The 16,451-nt window shown below is 46.7% G+C and overlaps 1 protein-coding gene across 5 annotated transcripts in view; it reads left to right on the top strand.

The window, feature by feature from the left end:
* The window catches only part of HIPK2 (homeodomain interacting protein kinase 2), a 136,806-nt gene that overhangs the window by 84,241 nt on the left and 36,114 nt on the right, over positions 1-16,451 (top strand). For all 5 annotated transcript variants that reach the window (XM_040596932.1, XM_040596935.1, XM_040596931.1 and 2 more), the window contains one exon: positions 15,237-15,360. In XM_040596932.1, the coding sequence (XP_040452866.1) occupies positions 15,237-15,360 (124 nt within the window). The remainder of the gene's footprint in view (positions 1-15,236; positions 15,361-16,451) is intronic.

Here is a 16,451-nt window from a genome sequence, read left to right as displayed (position 1 = left end):
CTTTTGGTGAACCTCCTCTTTGAATAACAGGGGAAATACAGTTATTCCCTTACCCGTCTTGTTTGTTGGTAAAGCACTCATGTACTGCCTTATTATTGCACCCTAAATATTGCCCTGTGTTGGTAGTAAATCACATGGTGGGTAATGACCTGCACCTCGTGCAGGGACCTTTCCACCCCTTCCTAGCCCAGCTGGAGGCCATCTGCCCATTGTAGTGTGGGCAACAGCTCTGATCTTGTCACAGTCCTGGTTAAACCCAAAAGACCACTTTCTACAACTTTTTAAAATGGGTGTCGGACAGGGGAGCTGCAGAGATGGAGATGGGAAGGGAGGTGACAAAACCAAAGGGCTTACAGCTGGTGGTGCAGTCCTGGATGAAAGTGTCTTTGAGGGGAGGTGTTTGTCCATTTGCATCCCCTGCTGCTTGAACATACTGTGGCTTTACCTATCAAAGCCAAACTTGCTCTGTTTTCAGTGATTTCTAACGCAGTCCTCAAGGGATGAGGTTTCTGAGAGCTGCAGTCACGTTTATGAAGCCCAAACTTCTCCGTCAGGGGGAATATAGCTCAGTTCAGGCATTTCGGGGGAAAGCATATGATATACACCAGATAAAATTGCAACACATAAAAAAATGTGAAGAATGCCAGGAAATGTTCTTGAACCCTGTAGCTGACATAGGAAAGGGCTAAATGGTTACAGTCAGTCACGATAACTGAAGATATGAATGTATACATAAGAGAGCCTCTTCTTTCAAGAAAGGGTGGATCTTTGTCTTCATGTCCTGGGCAGTACTTTTGGTTTTTGTATTTATTTCTCTGGAGTAATTTTCTAAACTTCCCCTCAGCCAGAAGCATTCCTGTTATATGGGGATTTCTTCGCCCTTTACAAGGACAGTACTGGCTACTTGCAAAACAGTCAAATTAAGAAATGACATCCATACCGCAGTGCGATCCAAGGACAAATTAGAAGTTAAAATTAATCAGACGGGAATCAGTCCAAATTCCCCTTGTGTGTAGCAAAGAGGAAGAAGAGTTTGGTTTGTATGATTTATTTTTTTTTTTTCCTGCAAGTTATGTCTCTCCAAAATTTCTGTCATGGCCACCTAGGATTTTAACATGTGGGAAATGTTTATATTTTTTTCAGAACATTGGGATAGCTTTAAGAATTTGTTTTGGCAAGAAAAAAATGAAACTGTAAAAGGAGACATTTGAAGAGTCCCAGAAACAAATACATGACTATGTGTTGACATGTTATGAAGGTGTTGGGAGCGACTCCTTACTTAAAATTGTGTTGAAATTTGCACTTACTATGGATTTAAATTCATCAGCTTCACACTTTAATGATTGAATTTAGTCTCCTGATTTGGTACAGAGATGCATTGAAGAACAATTGAATTTTCCATGTGAAGGTTTTAAATAAAGAATAAACTGAAGTTCGCAGAAGACTTTATTTTAAAAGTCTTCCTTCTGAAGTGTTGCCTTTTCCCTGCAAGCATCATGATTCCTTCGGGACTGTTTGCACACCATGCATGCATTCTTGCTTGTGTTCTGGTTTCCTGTCTGGCTCCAGTAAGATGTGTGGCATTAAAGATTAAAGTCAGAGTTGTTCCTCTGCTAACAGCTGCAAGGGTTCTCTTCCGTGTCTGGACAATCGGGGAACTGCAGTCTGTTCCCCTAAAATGTGGTAGCCCCCATCCCCATGTGAGATAAAGTTTGGGTGGGAGCAGAGGGCATTCACAGAAGGCACTGTCCCAGAGATGGTGTTTTGGGCTTGCCTTGCCTATCCTTTCTGCTATGTAGGCACTGGACCAGTGGCCATTCAGCCCAGAAAGGATAAGACCTAGGAGGAGAGCTGGGGAAGGAGGGGATCTCAGGAGGAAATAAACTGGTGTATGGAACAAGCAGGCAAGCCAAGCAGAGTTTGAGAGTAAAGCAGGGGCTGATGGGGACAGTGGGAGGACTAGGAAGGGCAGGGACTAGGGGAGCTGCCGTGGGACATGTGGTATGGGGGGAGCGGAGTCTCACCACTGCAGACAGGGCACTGGTCCCCACAGGCCCTTGGGATGCCGGTCACCACCATTACCGTGCTCAGGGCCTAATCTTCCACGGGGAGCAGGGGGTACCCAGTTACCCCTCGGTGTTTAGGTTTGTGCTTGAGAGCCTTGGGCATTTGAGGTCCACAGTGATGTGGTAGATGCTGGAGGGTGTTTCCCATGCTGGCTTGTTAAAGGCAGCCATGTATTATCAGCAACCTGAGATGTCAGTGATGATCCTTTGTCCTTCCAGCAAATATGCTTAAGCCTTACTCCATTGTAGTTTTTATGTAACCGACATTGGGGTGCCAGTAGCCTGGGCTGCTGGGGCTTTCCAGTGGGGCTGCTCACACCTGTGGGTTCCCTCCTGTCCCTGTTGGTTGCAGGATCCGGACTGTCAGTGGTCACTCCATTGAGTAGAGGGACTGTGTTTTGTGCAGGCTTGCTTGCAGATCCCAGCCCAGCAGATGCTGAACAGCAAGTCCCAGAGCTTGTATTTCCAGGGTGATGAGGGATCCCAAATTAGGTTGCAAGTCTTTTAGGGCAGCGACCATTTTCTTACATTTTTTTACAGCGCCTAGTACAGTGGGGCCCTACTTAACACTTCCAGATGTTAACCCTAATATAAATACAATAAAAATAAGTTAAATTCAGAGTGGATTTGTGTTTCAGCAGCTCTGTGGAAGAGGAATGTTTTTATGTGGTGCTGTGCCCTGCTGCTTGTACAGGGGGCTGTTGTCACCTGCACCATGGGCTGTGTAGATTCAAGTAGGGCTTGAGCTGAAGGTGGAATTTTTCAACTCTCTGCAGCAGGAATAGCCAACTGGGGCAGCGCCAGGTGCCCCTGCTGTTCCCAGCCACGTGTACCTTTATGTGCAGGCATTCCCAGGCTTTTCCTAAAACTTCTTTGTAGACCAGGCAGGTCCACAGCATAGGCAGGATGCTGTGACTCACCAAGTAGGGCATTAAAGTGGGCTTTGGATTTCATGAGCTGTTGCAGACACAGCTACTGTCTTGCTGGGTAACATCTACAGGTCATTTTGCTTCAAAATGTGCCTTGCCTCAGTAATACCCTTCTCTTTTGAGAGAGCCTTCGAATCCCTGTATTATTATTGCTACTCCCAAATATCATAAATGGAAGATGTTGTGGTCTAATAGATAGAGCACGTTGTTTGCAAGGACCCCACTTCTTTTCTTGGCTTTGCTATGCTCTCGCTGTATGATCTTGGGCGAACTGCTCCACCAATCTGTTCTCCTGTCACCACACATCGTCTTAGATCATCAATTCTCTGGAGCAGATACAGTCCCTTAGCACGTTGTGTTTTAGAGTCTAGCATTATGAGGCTCCGGTCTCTGCCAGGACTTCTGCGTGCTACAGAAATACAAATAGTTGCTGCTAATAATAATATTAAATCTGTGTGGCTCTTCAGAGATAAGTAAAGGGCAATGCTGCTTTCTCCGAGGATCAGGCAGGATAAGTACTTTATTTTTGTCTTTGTCTTTTACTAATTAAAAAAAAAAAAAGCATCCAGTAGACATCATTAAAAGAAAAAAAAAATAAAGGAAGGCTGCAGTAATTTGATATTTTTAGCCTCAGACCTGCTACTTGCTCTGTGAAGCCAATCTTAGGATCATGGCCTGAGTCTGGTTCATATCCTCGTTTGCCAGGGATAGAAATCATTTGGAGTCTTATGTTGACAGTTGGCTCAGTATTCAGGCTAATCCCATAAAACCACCATGCAGCTTGGTGCAACTTTCAGTATTTGCTGTGAACAAAAGTCTTGGGGAATGTTACGGGTCAGATGCAAGGAGCTTCACTTGGCTGATACATGGCAGGGCTCTGGGTTGGAATGATAAGGGGTTGGGATGGAGCTGAGCATGACAGAATGGAAGGCTGGAGATGAGAAGTCAACTCTTGTCTGTCTCTGTGTGCTTTGGGATCTTTTTAATTACAATTTCATTTCTAAAGAAACTCATCAGCAACAACAAAAGGTCTTAAATATTTAACAGTGAAAACAATAGATTTGAAAAGGAAAACAAAAAGTTAGAGCCAGCTCTGGCATTGGTGGGTATTTGGCTCTGAAAGAAGCGAGAACAGCTTGGATTTGCATAAATTGCATACTGTGGGTCAGAAAGCGGAGTCAGAATTATGCTTTCATTGCAGTGGCATGAATGGGAGCACATAATTGGCATTCTTCCCCTCTTGATCAGATGCCTCCTTCAGGGAATCTCTGCACCCAATACGTTGTGGCTCATCCATTCACTGCCTGGCATGGATAGGGCTTTTGTTCTCAAATTATGATTTTTCTATTCTCTGATTTCTTCCATAACCTGGGAAAGCCCCAGCCCTCCCCCTCTGTGCATTACCCTTTGTTTCGGAGAACAACTAGAGGTCATGCTGTGCTGAATGTAGCTGTTGTTGCTTCACCCCCACCCCCAACCCCACTCTGCATGCATGTTTCTGCACTTCTGGGTCAGTGTGGAGCTGATTACCCCCAAGGGCGATGGTCGTGGTGCAAAGCACTGTGCACCTTCTCTGAAGTTTATGGAGTCCTGCATTTTTGAGTCCACAGCGGTGAGCATGACTGTGATCGGTCCAATAGGGCTTCCTCCAGGGATGTACGAAAATGCACTTCTGGCTAGGACAAGCTTAGTAGGTCTCTCGGCTGACCCAGGACCTGGCTTTCTTTTCTATTGCTGGGCTTAATAGCTTTTCTTACCTCTTAGGATTTCCAGCTCAAGTGCACGAGGACTTGCTAGCTGATTCAGATTCAGCAAAGCACCTAAATGTATACTTAATGTCAGCTGCATCCAGTGCCCTCTCCAGGACTCAAGCACATACTTGCTTCAGGTGATGCATATGATAAAGTTTTTGCTGAACTAGAGCCGCAGCCTCCAGCAAGTGTGTATAGTGCTGCTAAAAACTCATGTCTATTCAGACATTGGCAGCCACGTGGAAGCCTTTCCAGCTGGATGTCAGGTCCTGGTCGTCCTTCCTGCATGGTTCCCTGTCGGCGCTGCCCGCCCAGGGCTTCCTCTCTCCGCTTGGATGCATGTTTGCAGTTTTTCTCTCCACAGAGTCACTGGCAAGACCAAACGCCACACACCACTTGGCCATGTCCTGTCCTTTCCTGGGACCATGCCCACCCTGCCGTTGATCTCAATCTACCCCGCGGCAAAGGCAAATAACAACTAACAGCTATTGATGGCTGGGGCCTGCCTCTTCACTTACCCACAGACAAATGTTTTAACCTGTCAGCACTAAGAAATCATATTGATTGGAGAGATTTTGTTTTATTCCTTGAGTCTGTTAATCGAAAGGGCGAGTCCTCCTTTAATATCTTCCTGTCGCAAGCTTGGTTCTATTGTACCTTGTCCGAAAAAGCTTTTACTTTCAAGGCACAGGGAAAATGATGTTTATAAAATATAAACTATGGGAATTTTCATTCCCCTCTGGCTTTAGGAAGAAGAGAGCAGCTGGTAGAGAGTATATGAGAAAGGCTTTATCTGCTATATTTTGGTTACTGTGCTTTGAGTGATGGGTTTAATCATTGATAGAGCAATTTAGCAATGATCCATAATCCTGAAAGAAGCCTACGCTCCCCTCCCTCTCCTTCTCTCTCCCTCCCTCCCTCTGAGACTGACAGGCTGCTCTCAGTGTTTTTGTCTGCAAAATTTCATCCCTTGGTTTCTGTAAACAGCCTGACATGAGAGAGGGAAAAAAAGCAACTGTTTCTAAATCTTTTGTCTTGTTTCCACAAAACAGCTGCGCTGCCTTCTCCAGCTCAGGGCTTCAGTCATTTGCTCGCACGCTCTTGCTGAAGAGAGCAGGAGGTTTTCTTTCAGGCCCTAACCTAAATGGAATGTATATGTGCAGTGCATATAGGAGAACAGAGTGGTGTAGAGCTTCCCAGCAGGGACCCCTCTGTCCCCATTTAAACCCAGGCTTTGTTCATGGCTGAATCTGGCTTGCTTAACTCCAAGAAAGGTGCATAGCGATGGCAAGTGCTTGGAGTATGTTAGTGTGGTTTACTTGAAACTCTTCCAGGATTAGCCAATGGGTATTGCTTTTCCCAAGAGCCTCATGTGAATGCTGGCAGTGAGTGTCGAGATCCCATTGGGGTGTCTGGTGTGTGAGTGTCTGTGTGACACTCAATTGTTAAAGATGGATGCACACTATCTGTGCTTGCCCAGCTTGCCCCCCGTAGCAGCCCAGGGCTGTGTTTGCAGGTGTGTGGTGTGCACCCCTTCCATGGAGGTGGGGAACTTCAGCGCTTCTGTGTGTGATGTCCACCTCTCTCTTCATCCACACTGAGTGCAGGAAGAAAGCAGGAAGGATGAGAGACAAAAGGGGGCAGAGGTAAGCAGGCGAGAGAAAGAGACGAGGTTATAGGTACTAAATATGCGTTGAGGCCCCAGCTGGGTGAAGATAGGGAAGAGGTGCAGCCTGGCAGAAAGCTGGGTATAGGCAAAGTCACGTGAGATGTACGAAGTTAGCTTTTTCCATATGTATTAAATAGACACAAGGTTGACAACAAGTTGTAGTTAGGCATGACATAAAGCCAGCTATGCACAGCTGTATTATTCCTTAAAATTACAAGGGGCGGGGTCCTTTGGGGCACAGGAAAATTTATGGATGCTCTGCCAGTGGGGTCTGTAAAGCAAGCTGGCTGAATGCTTGCCAGGAGTGACACAGGCATGGGATGGCCCAATACCACGGCATGGAGGGAGTGGGTGGCTTCCCAGTGTCCGGGCTAGCCCTGCCAGCCTCTGACACCATCATCTGGAGTATTTTCACCCTTCCCAGTCAGCACCCTGGTGGAACATGAGTGGTGTCAAGGGGCGGGTAGTTTAGTCTGCTTCTGTGATTTATTTGCTATTAAATACCCTTAGTAATGATAGGCTCCCAAGGCTTCTTTGATAATTATGCCAGTCAAGTCCAGAAGTAATTCTTGTGTAACTTGCTCTCTGTTTTTAAAAGACAGAAAGAACCGCCTATGTACACTTGCTAAAAACACCCTGGGACCTGCACCTGCACCCCCTGAAACACTCCCAGCTATTTAGTATTTTGTCTGTATGTAGGAGGATCGTGGTGACCTTCCTATTGACAAATGTATAGCTACTGTACTGTATAGAGTTAGAGTAGTTCGGATGTGAGGGGGCCTTGGGAAGTCATTTAGCCCAACGTGCTGGTCAGGGTAGGGTCATCCATGAGATCAGGATCAGGACTTTGTCTTGCCAGGTCTTGAAAGCATCCAAGGACAGCAACTGCACAGCCTCTTGCGGCAGCCTCTACTGGTGGCTGGTTCATTTATCAGCACAGTGGAGGTGTTTTCCCTGTCCCCAGTGGGAACCTCCCCTGTTTTGCTTTGTCTGTCATCTTCCCCTCCTGCTGCCCGTCTGAGCAAAGAGCTTGGCACCATCTTCTCCATGTGGCAGGATAGAAGGGGGCAGGCTGCTCTCAGGTCTCCCATGGCTGTGTGTCTCCCCAGTGAGGTTGCTCCAGTTCACCCATGCACTGGGGTCCCCAGTCTGAACATGGATGGTAGCCAGATGTGGTCTCACAGGTGTGGCTGCAGGTGAGTCAGCACATTCCTTGGTCTGCTAGCCCTGCTCCAGGGAGCCTGTTGGCCCAGCTGCTGCTACCAGGGTCCTTGTTTCAGCCCACTGCCCCTCAAGTCAGGGTGCTCATGGCTTTTCCCTGTGAGCAGTTCCCCAGGTGTTGTCACCAGGACTTGGATCCATCCCAGAGGCAGGACTCCGCATTTGTCCTGGCTGCATTTCAGAAGGTCTCTGTTTGCCCATGCCTCCTGTTTGTCCAGATCCTTTTGGGTGGCAGCTCTGTCTTCAAGCCCATCACCAGGTCTCTCCAGTTTAGCAGCACCTGTAAACTGGATGAGAGAGCACTCTGCCTCCTCCTGCGGGTCAGTGATAAAGATGTTAAACAAGACCCGCCCAGGATAAACCCCTGCGGTACCTCACTTGTTACCAGCCTCCAGGTTATATTTATGTCCTGTAACATAAACCATCACCGAAGGCTGAGTGAATCCAGCTTCCAGTCCTCTGAGCCGATACAGATATTTTTTGATGTGTTGCAAACTAATCTTGAGAGATGGGTGAGGGCAATGTGAGCAATGCAGCGTTGGAGCTACCCTCTAGTGGTGGTTGTGCTGGTGGTCTGACAGCCCTGGAAATTGCTCTGGCTACACGCACAGTCTTTTCCAGAAACTGGGCATAGCTGTGTTCGACCTGTGAAAGAGGGAGTGAGTTAGTAGGCCATTTAGAGGCACCGTCCCTCCCTACAGCTTAAACTAAAACATCTTTGTGGGTAAACAGCATACTCTTGATAGATCATATGACATTCTTCAATGGCCCTTTTCCTCTCTTATGAATATCCCTATGTTAACTAAACTCTCCAGGCTTTGAACTTTATTCTGGAATATAAAAGGCATGGTGTGCCTGCATGTTCTGGGATGAGTCCTGACTCCCAAGGCTGTCCCTTGTGATTCTGCTGTGTTGGTGCTTCCCAACACAGCACAGAGATCGTGGCAGTCCTTGAGGCCCTAGCAAGTGGCTGCAGAGCTGTACCATTTCTGCAGGGTTGTCAGCTGAGCATCTGAGCAAACTTCAGTGCTTGGCGATGCGGGAGAAATGCAGAGGTCTCACAGTGAGGCCAGCAATGAGGGTTAGCCTGGCTCTCCCTGGCTGAAAGCAGCACATGGGATGGGGAGTGAGCGAGGGAGTGAGTGAGCGAGCAGGAGCTGTTGGTGCTTGTAGGTGTTAAGCTGTGGCCCTGATGGCTGACTTTTTCACAGGCAGGAAGTCTGCAACTGCCCAGCCCTGGAGCAGAGGAAGGCATTGAGTCTTGGGGTCATCAATATTGAATGTCTGCATCCCTTTCAGGTGTCCATTCGAGTGGAGAGGTGGAGGTGTGAGGGAAAGAGCAACTGCAACCTTTTACTCCCGGAATATGAGCCCATCTCCTTTTACAGCCCTTCACTTAAGAAGTGATTTGGGGTCTGAAAGGTAGAGAGGGACAAAAAAAGGTGCTGTATGCTCTCCATCTCCACTAACTAAGAGCTGAGGGTACTCTGCATGCTGCAGTATATGGCAATAAAAAGTGGATACCTCCACAAAAGACAAAAGGGTCAAGTGAGCAGGTATGAGAAAGAGTCCATAAAGATACCAAAGAAAGGGTTCAGCTGAGAGAAGGATGGAGCCCCATCACTTGAATAAAAACCCCTTTGTAAGACATGAGAAGGATGAAGTTCCTTCTCCTCGCAGGAGGTATCTTGGTGCATGGGAGAGCACAAGCACTGAGAGGGGTCAGCCCTGGGTGTGCAACTGATCAGTACATGCCCACTCAGGCTGAGGGGTTTGGCTCCTGCCTCTCTGCCTCTGCCCAGGGCTTTCTGGATGGAGATGTGAAAGCTGCTGCTTCCTGAAGTTCGGGTGTTGGCAGGTGAGACTAACAGGCAGAAGATGGGAGTTGTGTGTATCGACTCAGCAGAGAGCATCACTGTAGCTCTGCCTGCAGCTGCCCACAACCTTCTTCTAGAAGCGTCACCCTGAAGGCGAGAAGCAGGCATGCTCTCTGCTCAAGGTGCCAGCAAGTATCAAGTTTTGAGTTATATTTTTGTCTGTTATGTATACTTGTCCATGAAGGACTCTGCTGAGACAATCACGCTCAGCCACAGGACCCTACCAGAGGTGGTAAATTATCCTCAAGGAGGGGAGTTTGCAGGGGAGTTTTAAAATTCAGAGAGAGCCCAGCACTCTGAATCCAAGTCTGTGGAAATGAATTTTTTTGGCATTTGTTTTTAATGTCCTGTGATGTGTGGGTGAAAAAGCCAGGAAGCTAGACTGGTAATTAATTTTCCTGACAGAAACACCAGACAATGAAATTACCCTGCCACAAAGCAGGGTTGCTAAAGTAAATACTCTGCCAGCAGCAGGCCTGAAAGCAGGAAGGGGTCATATGTGAGGTGCAAACAAATGATGACATGACACTTCTGCCTCCGGGGTCCTGCAGGCACTGCCAGCGTGGGGACCTTCATGCACTGGGTCCCCAGTACCCAGCACCAGCAGCTCTCTGGTGTGCATGGGTGTATTCAAGCTGGGCCCCAAGGTGATGGAGGACTTGCTGGACCCAGCACTGAGCTGAAGACCAGGTCACCCTTTGCTGGCCAGGGGAGTAATTTGGTCTGGGAAAGGGGCAGGAGATGTGAGAAGGGGGGATGGGCTGGCTGCCTCTCTCCTGGAGTTACAAGCTCTTGGCAGGGCTCTTTAGTCTCTTCCAGGTTGATGGCGAGTGGTTTCTACATCTTTGGCCTATGCTGGCATGATCTGTGTGAACTGTAGAGCAGGTTGTGTCTGCACATACAGAAGGAGAATGCCTTTGTTGGGAGGCATCAAAGGCAACCTGCAGTTGAGGAAGGACAGGAGGGCAAAGTTTTCTGTTTTCCCTCTATGTGTCTCATACTGGAGGCTGGAATTACTGTGCCGAGGGTTTTGCAGATGCACAGCCAAAAAACTGGCAGAGAGTGGTGAGTGGGGATGTTCCTGCACGTACTGAGGTATCTGGTAGTAGTCTGCCTTTGCGTGGTTTCAAACAAGATCCCCACCACAACTGAAAGGTTTGGTGAGTCTGTGTTAAAACAAGCAGTATTATCATACAGAAAACACTTCCCTTGCAGCCCCGGAGAGATCTGCTGAAGACCTCAGTGCTGTTCTGGGAGGACCTGCTGCTATGTTAATCATTCTTCTGATTTATAATTGCAATACTCTGATGTGAACACTTTAATAGGGCATTTTCCCCTGTTACGTAGTGTTACCAGCTGCCGAATGGAGCAATCCCACATAAAGAACTGGCCAAGACATGGAAATTTTTCTTTCTCTTTGGAAAAGAGAATTATACCATTCTTACTGCTGAGTTAAATCTGAGTGCTTTTAGGAGTAAAAAGGTCAGTTGTGGAGTGGACTGCATGCACATTTTAGGACCAGAGTTAATTTATATATTATCTGTAAAAAGTGGTGGACCAGCAGTGAAGTGCTTAAGTGTGCAGTTACCACAGACTTGCTTAGGTTAGGCTGCAGAAAAGAGTGTGGAACATTTAAGGGACTTGATCTAGATTACAGACATTATGCCAGATCAGTGCAGTACCGAAAGGCTGTAAACATTGGAAGAGGAAAAATGAACTATTTCTATATAATTCCATGTCCTAAATTAACTGCAGCTCCTCTGGAGAAAGGACTGTTTGTCTCAGAGGATCTCACAGATAAAACATCTGCTGAAATGCCTTGTGTCACTCCAAAAGAAAACAAAATATTAGGCTTGGAGAAGAATGGAACACGAAAGCATTCTGCAAATAGTGTAAAATAAGTCTGGGGAATATCCTCATGTTTAACTGTTTCTAGGTCTGTTTAGCCTGCCTCCAAGCAGTCATGTCAGGAAGAGGAGTTGTAAGGTCAGGTGGTGGAAGTGGACTGAAACATCCATGGGATGGAACACTGAGAAGCCAGGAACTGCTGCAAACAAGGGAGAACAGGGCAGAAATATAAAAATAGCTTGTGCTAAAAGAAAGGTGATTCAGGCGCTTCCATCTTCACCTCTAGGCCAATCCATGTGAACATGAAGTGAGAGGTGATAAATTTAAACCTAATGAAAAAAAAATCAGGCTTTAAACAACTGAATTAAGATGCTATTGAAAGCAGAAGGTTGCCTGTGGAACTCTGTGTCACGTGTGCATCAAGATCTCACCTTGTCTTAAAAAATTGGCATGTTTATGTTAAGAAAGAGTTCCATGTGTTAGATACTGGTCTGTATGCAGAAGATCTATACATCCATAACTGAGCATACAGAACAATTTCTACCCAATAGAGGTTTGGAAGTCATTTTATCAGCGCACAAGTTGTTTCATTACAGCACTTGCAGCATCCTCCACCAAAATGCTTGGCGTTGGCCATTAGCAGAGTGCCAGCAGGCAGGCAGACCACTGCTCCTCCCAGGGTGACTCCCATCTCTCTCTTTTGCATGGCAAATGGGAGGTGTCTGCTAGCTGAAAATTGGAAGCCTGTGTGGTGTCCGATACCTGTTGTTCTTGCAGTGTCTTAATGACTGCTTAATTAAGTTAACAAGATCTTTTTGTCTTAGAGCCACTCCCTTATCATGGAAAAATTGCAGTCATGATGCTAGGGCTGGGAGAAAGCCGCAGTGAATGCTGGCCATGGTGTACATAGGGCACCATATCACTGCCATCTGGCCCCTCTCGCACAGGGGTTCTCATAACTCTCAAAAAATTATCATGTGTTTGGGGCTGAACAGGCAAAGATTGCAACAAATGTTTAGGCTTGATTAAGTAATGTGAGTACTAGCTTTCAAAAAAGTAAAATAGAACTGCCTCACCACCTCTCTTCCCTACAACGATAGGTCTGGTTTAATATAATGAATGGTGTTCCATTTAGTTGCCTTTTATGTGTTTCAGTGGTACAGACACTGCTTTTGTGCTTTTCTTCCCAACAGCAGAGATGCAAAACTTCTCTTGTGGCTGAAACAGAAATTCTCTCCTAATTGCTGCACTCCAGAAACCAGAGCTTTAAGGAAAAGCTGCTGGACAGCCGAAGACTCATGAGAAAAAAAATTAGAAATTTTGGAACCAGGATTTCTAGGTCATCCCTTCTTGCAGGGGTCTGGAGGTATTGGCAGCATAAATGCGGGGAGGGAGGGGAGGAGGTGTGTACTGCATATAATAGGAGTGCAAGTGGTTTTTACGAACAGGGAGGTTTCTGCACAAAATCACGTTGGGAATATCCCACCAATAGTCCACCCCTCTGCTTCCTCCACTTGAGTTAGAGGGAGGGATTTGAACTTCAGGCGATGTGTGGCTGAGCTCTCATTAGTGACCAGGGACGTTTCGTTCACAATGTGGAAGGCAGACAAGGAGAGGCAGATGGCTTTGAATGCAGGATTTACATAGTAATGAGATTCAGGTCACCATAGCTGTCTTTTTCTCTCTGCATTTTGTCTAGGTGTCGAGTAGTATGCAGGGATGATGAGGAGTAGTATGCAGGGATGACGGAATGAGGAGGAAAGGAGGAAAATTAACCCCTTCTTCCTAAGGAGAGATTGATGTTAGAATAAAACATTTGTCGCAATGGGCTAAAGAACAGTGGGGTATGAAAACAATAAGCACAGATGAAGCTAGAAGGGCTAAAGGTAGCCACTTTTTAAGTTTCTGGCATGTTTTTTGAGGGAATGGCACAAAGCATCCTAACCTTAAAATCCCAGCATTTCCTGTAATTTTTACGTTCTGCATAGCTGGTTTGAGAACAGATAGTTTGGGGCTTTTATCATTACCAGTCAAACCACAATTGGGGAAGTTTGTGGACTGAAGATGGGGTATGGGTTCTTGCTACAGGGCCTTTGCTTGTTTCTTTGGAAAAAATTACACATTTTGCTTGGTTTCTTGGCTAAAGGCTTGTCTTCACATGACTATGTAATGGCGTGATTAAAACATAATATTTTCCACTGCAATTGGTAATCCTTAGCATGATCTCACTAGTGTCAGATCTTATCCTGATGACAGATGGGAGACTGGGAACCATGGGTCCTATTTCCAGCCCTGGATGGTGGCACTTGATTTTCTCAATAGCCAGTCCCAGGCATTCCCAAAATATGCATCAGGGCCCAAGAAATCCCAAGGCTATTTTTAAAATGATCAAAGTTTTAAAGCAATGTGTGTTCCTCTCTTTTATCTGTCTTCCACTTTTTTTTTTTTTTTCAAGTTAGAGAAGTATGGGAAAGTAAGGTTTTCTTGCTGTTGTGCATCACCTGACTCCAGAAGCTGAGGCTTTAGAAATGTTGCAAGATCTGCAAGAAGAGCAGGAGAGAAGCCTTAGGTGATCCTTGTGTAAAATAGGAACTGTGGCACTTAAGTGCATGTGCAAGTCTGGGCTGAGGTGAGGAAAGTAAGGAAGGTGTTTGTGTGTGGAGGTGGGTTTTGTACAAGGTTTTCGGTATTTGTAACATATTTTTGATTCTTCCACATAGAAATTGCTTTTGAAATGCAGAACATTCGGGGCACTAAGGGGAGGATTTATCTTATCCCACCTTGGCTGCTGGAGTTTAGGAAGCCCATCTAATCTCATCTTCAAGGCCTTTTCAGCATCAGTGAGGAGGGGGTCAAACCATCCCAAGGCAGTGAGACCAGTGCCCCTTGGGAGGAGTGTGTGTCTCTCCACTGACTGCATGGTCTGCACAGTACCTGGCTAAGATTTGATACCAGCTTCTACCTGGCCGAAAGGTGACATGAGCTTCACCCTAAGGTCTTTTGAAAGTCTGAGCTGAGACTGGTCTTGCTTATTTGGACACCTGCCATGTGCCCCAGCCAGGGATCCTTCTGGAGAGCTGAAGCAATGCTTTTACCTTGTCCTGTCCTTCCTCAGCAGGGCTAGTACTGAAACGCATTGGGCAGAGGTGCCTCAGTGGGCATCGCCTGCGGCTGGCAGTAAGTGCACAGCGGGAGTGCCACCGCGTTTTGGCTGCTGGGGTTGGGAGGGAAGCGGCACTCTAGTCAGGCGCCTGGGACAGACTGGGAAGTGACGGCTTCTTGGCTACTTCATCCTGAGGAAAAGGCTTAGGTCTCATAGCTCTAATTCTGTTATTTCTCTGTTTTATGGTTATATCCATTTGCTTAAAAAGTCAGCAGTCCTTTTATACCAGTCCTGTAATGATTATTTAATGTCTGGCTGTTTGCGAGGCCCACTGAGCTGTGTGAGCGGAGGATGCTTCACTGCAGGGAGCCTGCGTGGCTCCTCCACAGGGCAGCGAGCTGGGTCTGAGCACCCCAAGCGGGGGCCTTAATTGGGTGGCCTTGAATGCACAACACTGGGTTTGTGCTTCATTTTTCCCACCTGCTGATTGAAAATAATGGTAGCTCTCTCTTTTGCAAACTACTGTGAAACATAGGGCTGTCTCTTGGCTCAATGCTGCCAGAGGATTCTTCTGCAAGGGTGAGTATTAACCGACTAATGCTTGGTTAGCAGGTGCTTTGCCGGTGCCCGGTGGGGCCCTCAGCACCGCAGGAGCGGTGGCAGTTGTTGGCAGCAGGCAGCTTCATGAGTGTCATGCTCTGCACAGGCCTCCCTGCACCAGCCAAGCAGACCTGCTCCCGTTGCTGATGTTTTCTAACCTCTTCCTTTGCAGAGCCCCTGAAATCATCCTTGGTTTACCGTTTTGTGAAGCAATCGATATGTGGTCATTGGGATGTGTCATCGCAGAGCTGTTCTTGGGCTGGCCATTGTACCCAGGAGCTTCGGAGTATGATCAGGTGGGTACTGATACTGCCCAGGATGCTGGTAAGTGCATAGGTGGTTTTCCCTTCTCTTGTCAGAGTGAACACATGCCAACATTTTCTGTTTTGCTAATGAGGGGTATGCGTTTCTTACCTTCCCAAGTCAACCTTTTCGTTATCTACCTGGGGTATTTATTCTAGGTAACCAGTGTGCTGTTGGGTACACTGGCTTTTAAGACCTGACTGTCTAAGTGAAGTCTCAATCAAGAGTGAACACTGCCATTGACTGGAGAGCTCTGTACATGTCTCTCCTCACTAAGCAGAGCAGGCACCCTTTCTCTGCTGTAACAGCAAGTGCTGAATAAGGGTTTATTTGTTAGAATAAATGCACGAACTCTGCTGCGTTTCATAACCCCTTTTATGAAGGTGCATATTAAAAGCAATGACAAGAAGGAGAGCGTTCACAGCGGTGTAGGTTTCCAGTTAATATAAGCTGTCGTACTTCTCTCCCTATAGGCTTTTACGTTCCTTTTGTAGTCCCAAAACTGATAGCACAGCGGCTGCCAGAGCCAGGGCTGCAGAACACTTTCCATTCCCATAGTCATCTTTAGGGTGATCTTAGCTGTCTGCAAATGAGGCCTGAAAAGGGTCTTTTTTTCTTTTAGAAAATTACAAAAAAAATAATAAATCATATATGAAAATGTTGCTTTGACTTTTCTTTTGTAACAACTATTTTTTTTAGTCAGAGCTTTAAAGGTGAAATTTGGCAGGGGAAATAACCCACAGCAAAGAGCAGCACCATTAGTGACTCCAAAGGAAATCAGACACAGCGAAAAACTCACAAGCATTTGAAAATCACATACCAAGCATGAAAAGTAGATTTCTTTCTCTTCCCTGCCACACCCCAAAAGCCATAAAACAGATAGCTGAAAAAGAAATCCCCATACCTACCTGTCCAGCTTAACTGCCCAGCACAAAGCTTCCACCAGTGAAGTATGGTGAGGGATCCTGGGGAGCTGGGAAGGGGGTGGGGGCTGGTCCTGGGCCCCTCACTGCAGCCCGAGTCACCCTGCAGCACTGGAACTAGGCTGCAGGCAGGATCCCGGGGCTTCTCAGGTGCGTGAGCT

The sequence above is a fragment of the Falco naumanni genome, chromosome 5 (assembly GCF_017639655.2).
Source record: "Falco naumanni isolate bFalNau1 chromosome 5, bFalNau1.pat, whole genome shotgun sequence".
Classification (NCBI taxonomy): Eukaryota; Metazoa; Chordata; class Aves; order Falconiformes; family Falconidae; genus Falco; species Falco naumanni.
The sequence above is the reverse complement of the archived record's forward strand: the minus strand, read 5'-3'. Positions and strand labels throughout refer to the sequence as shown.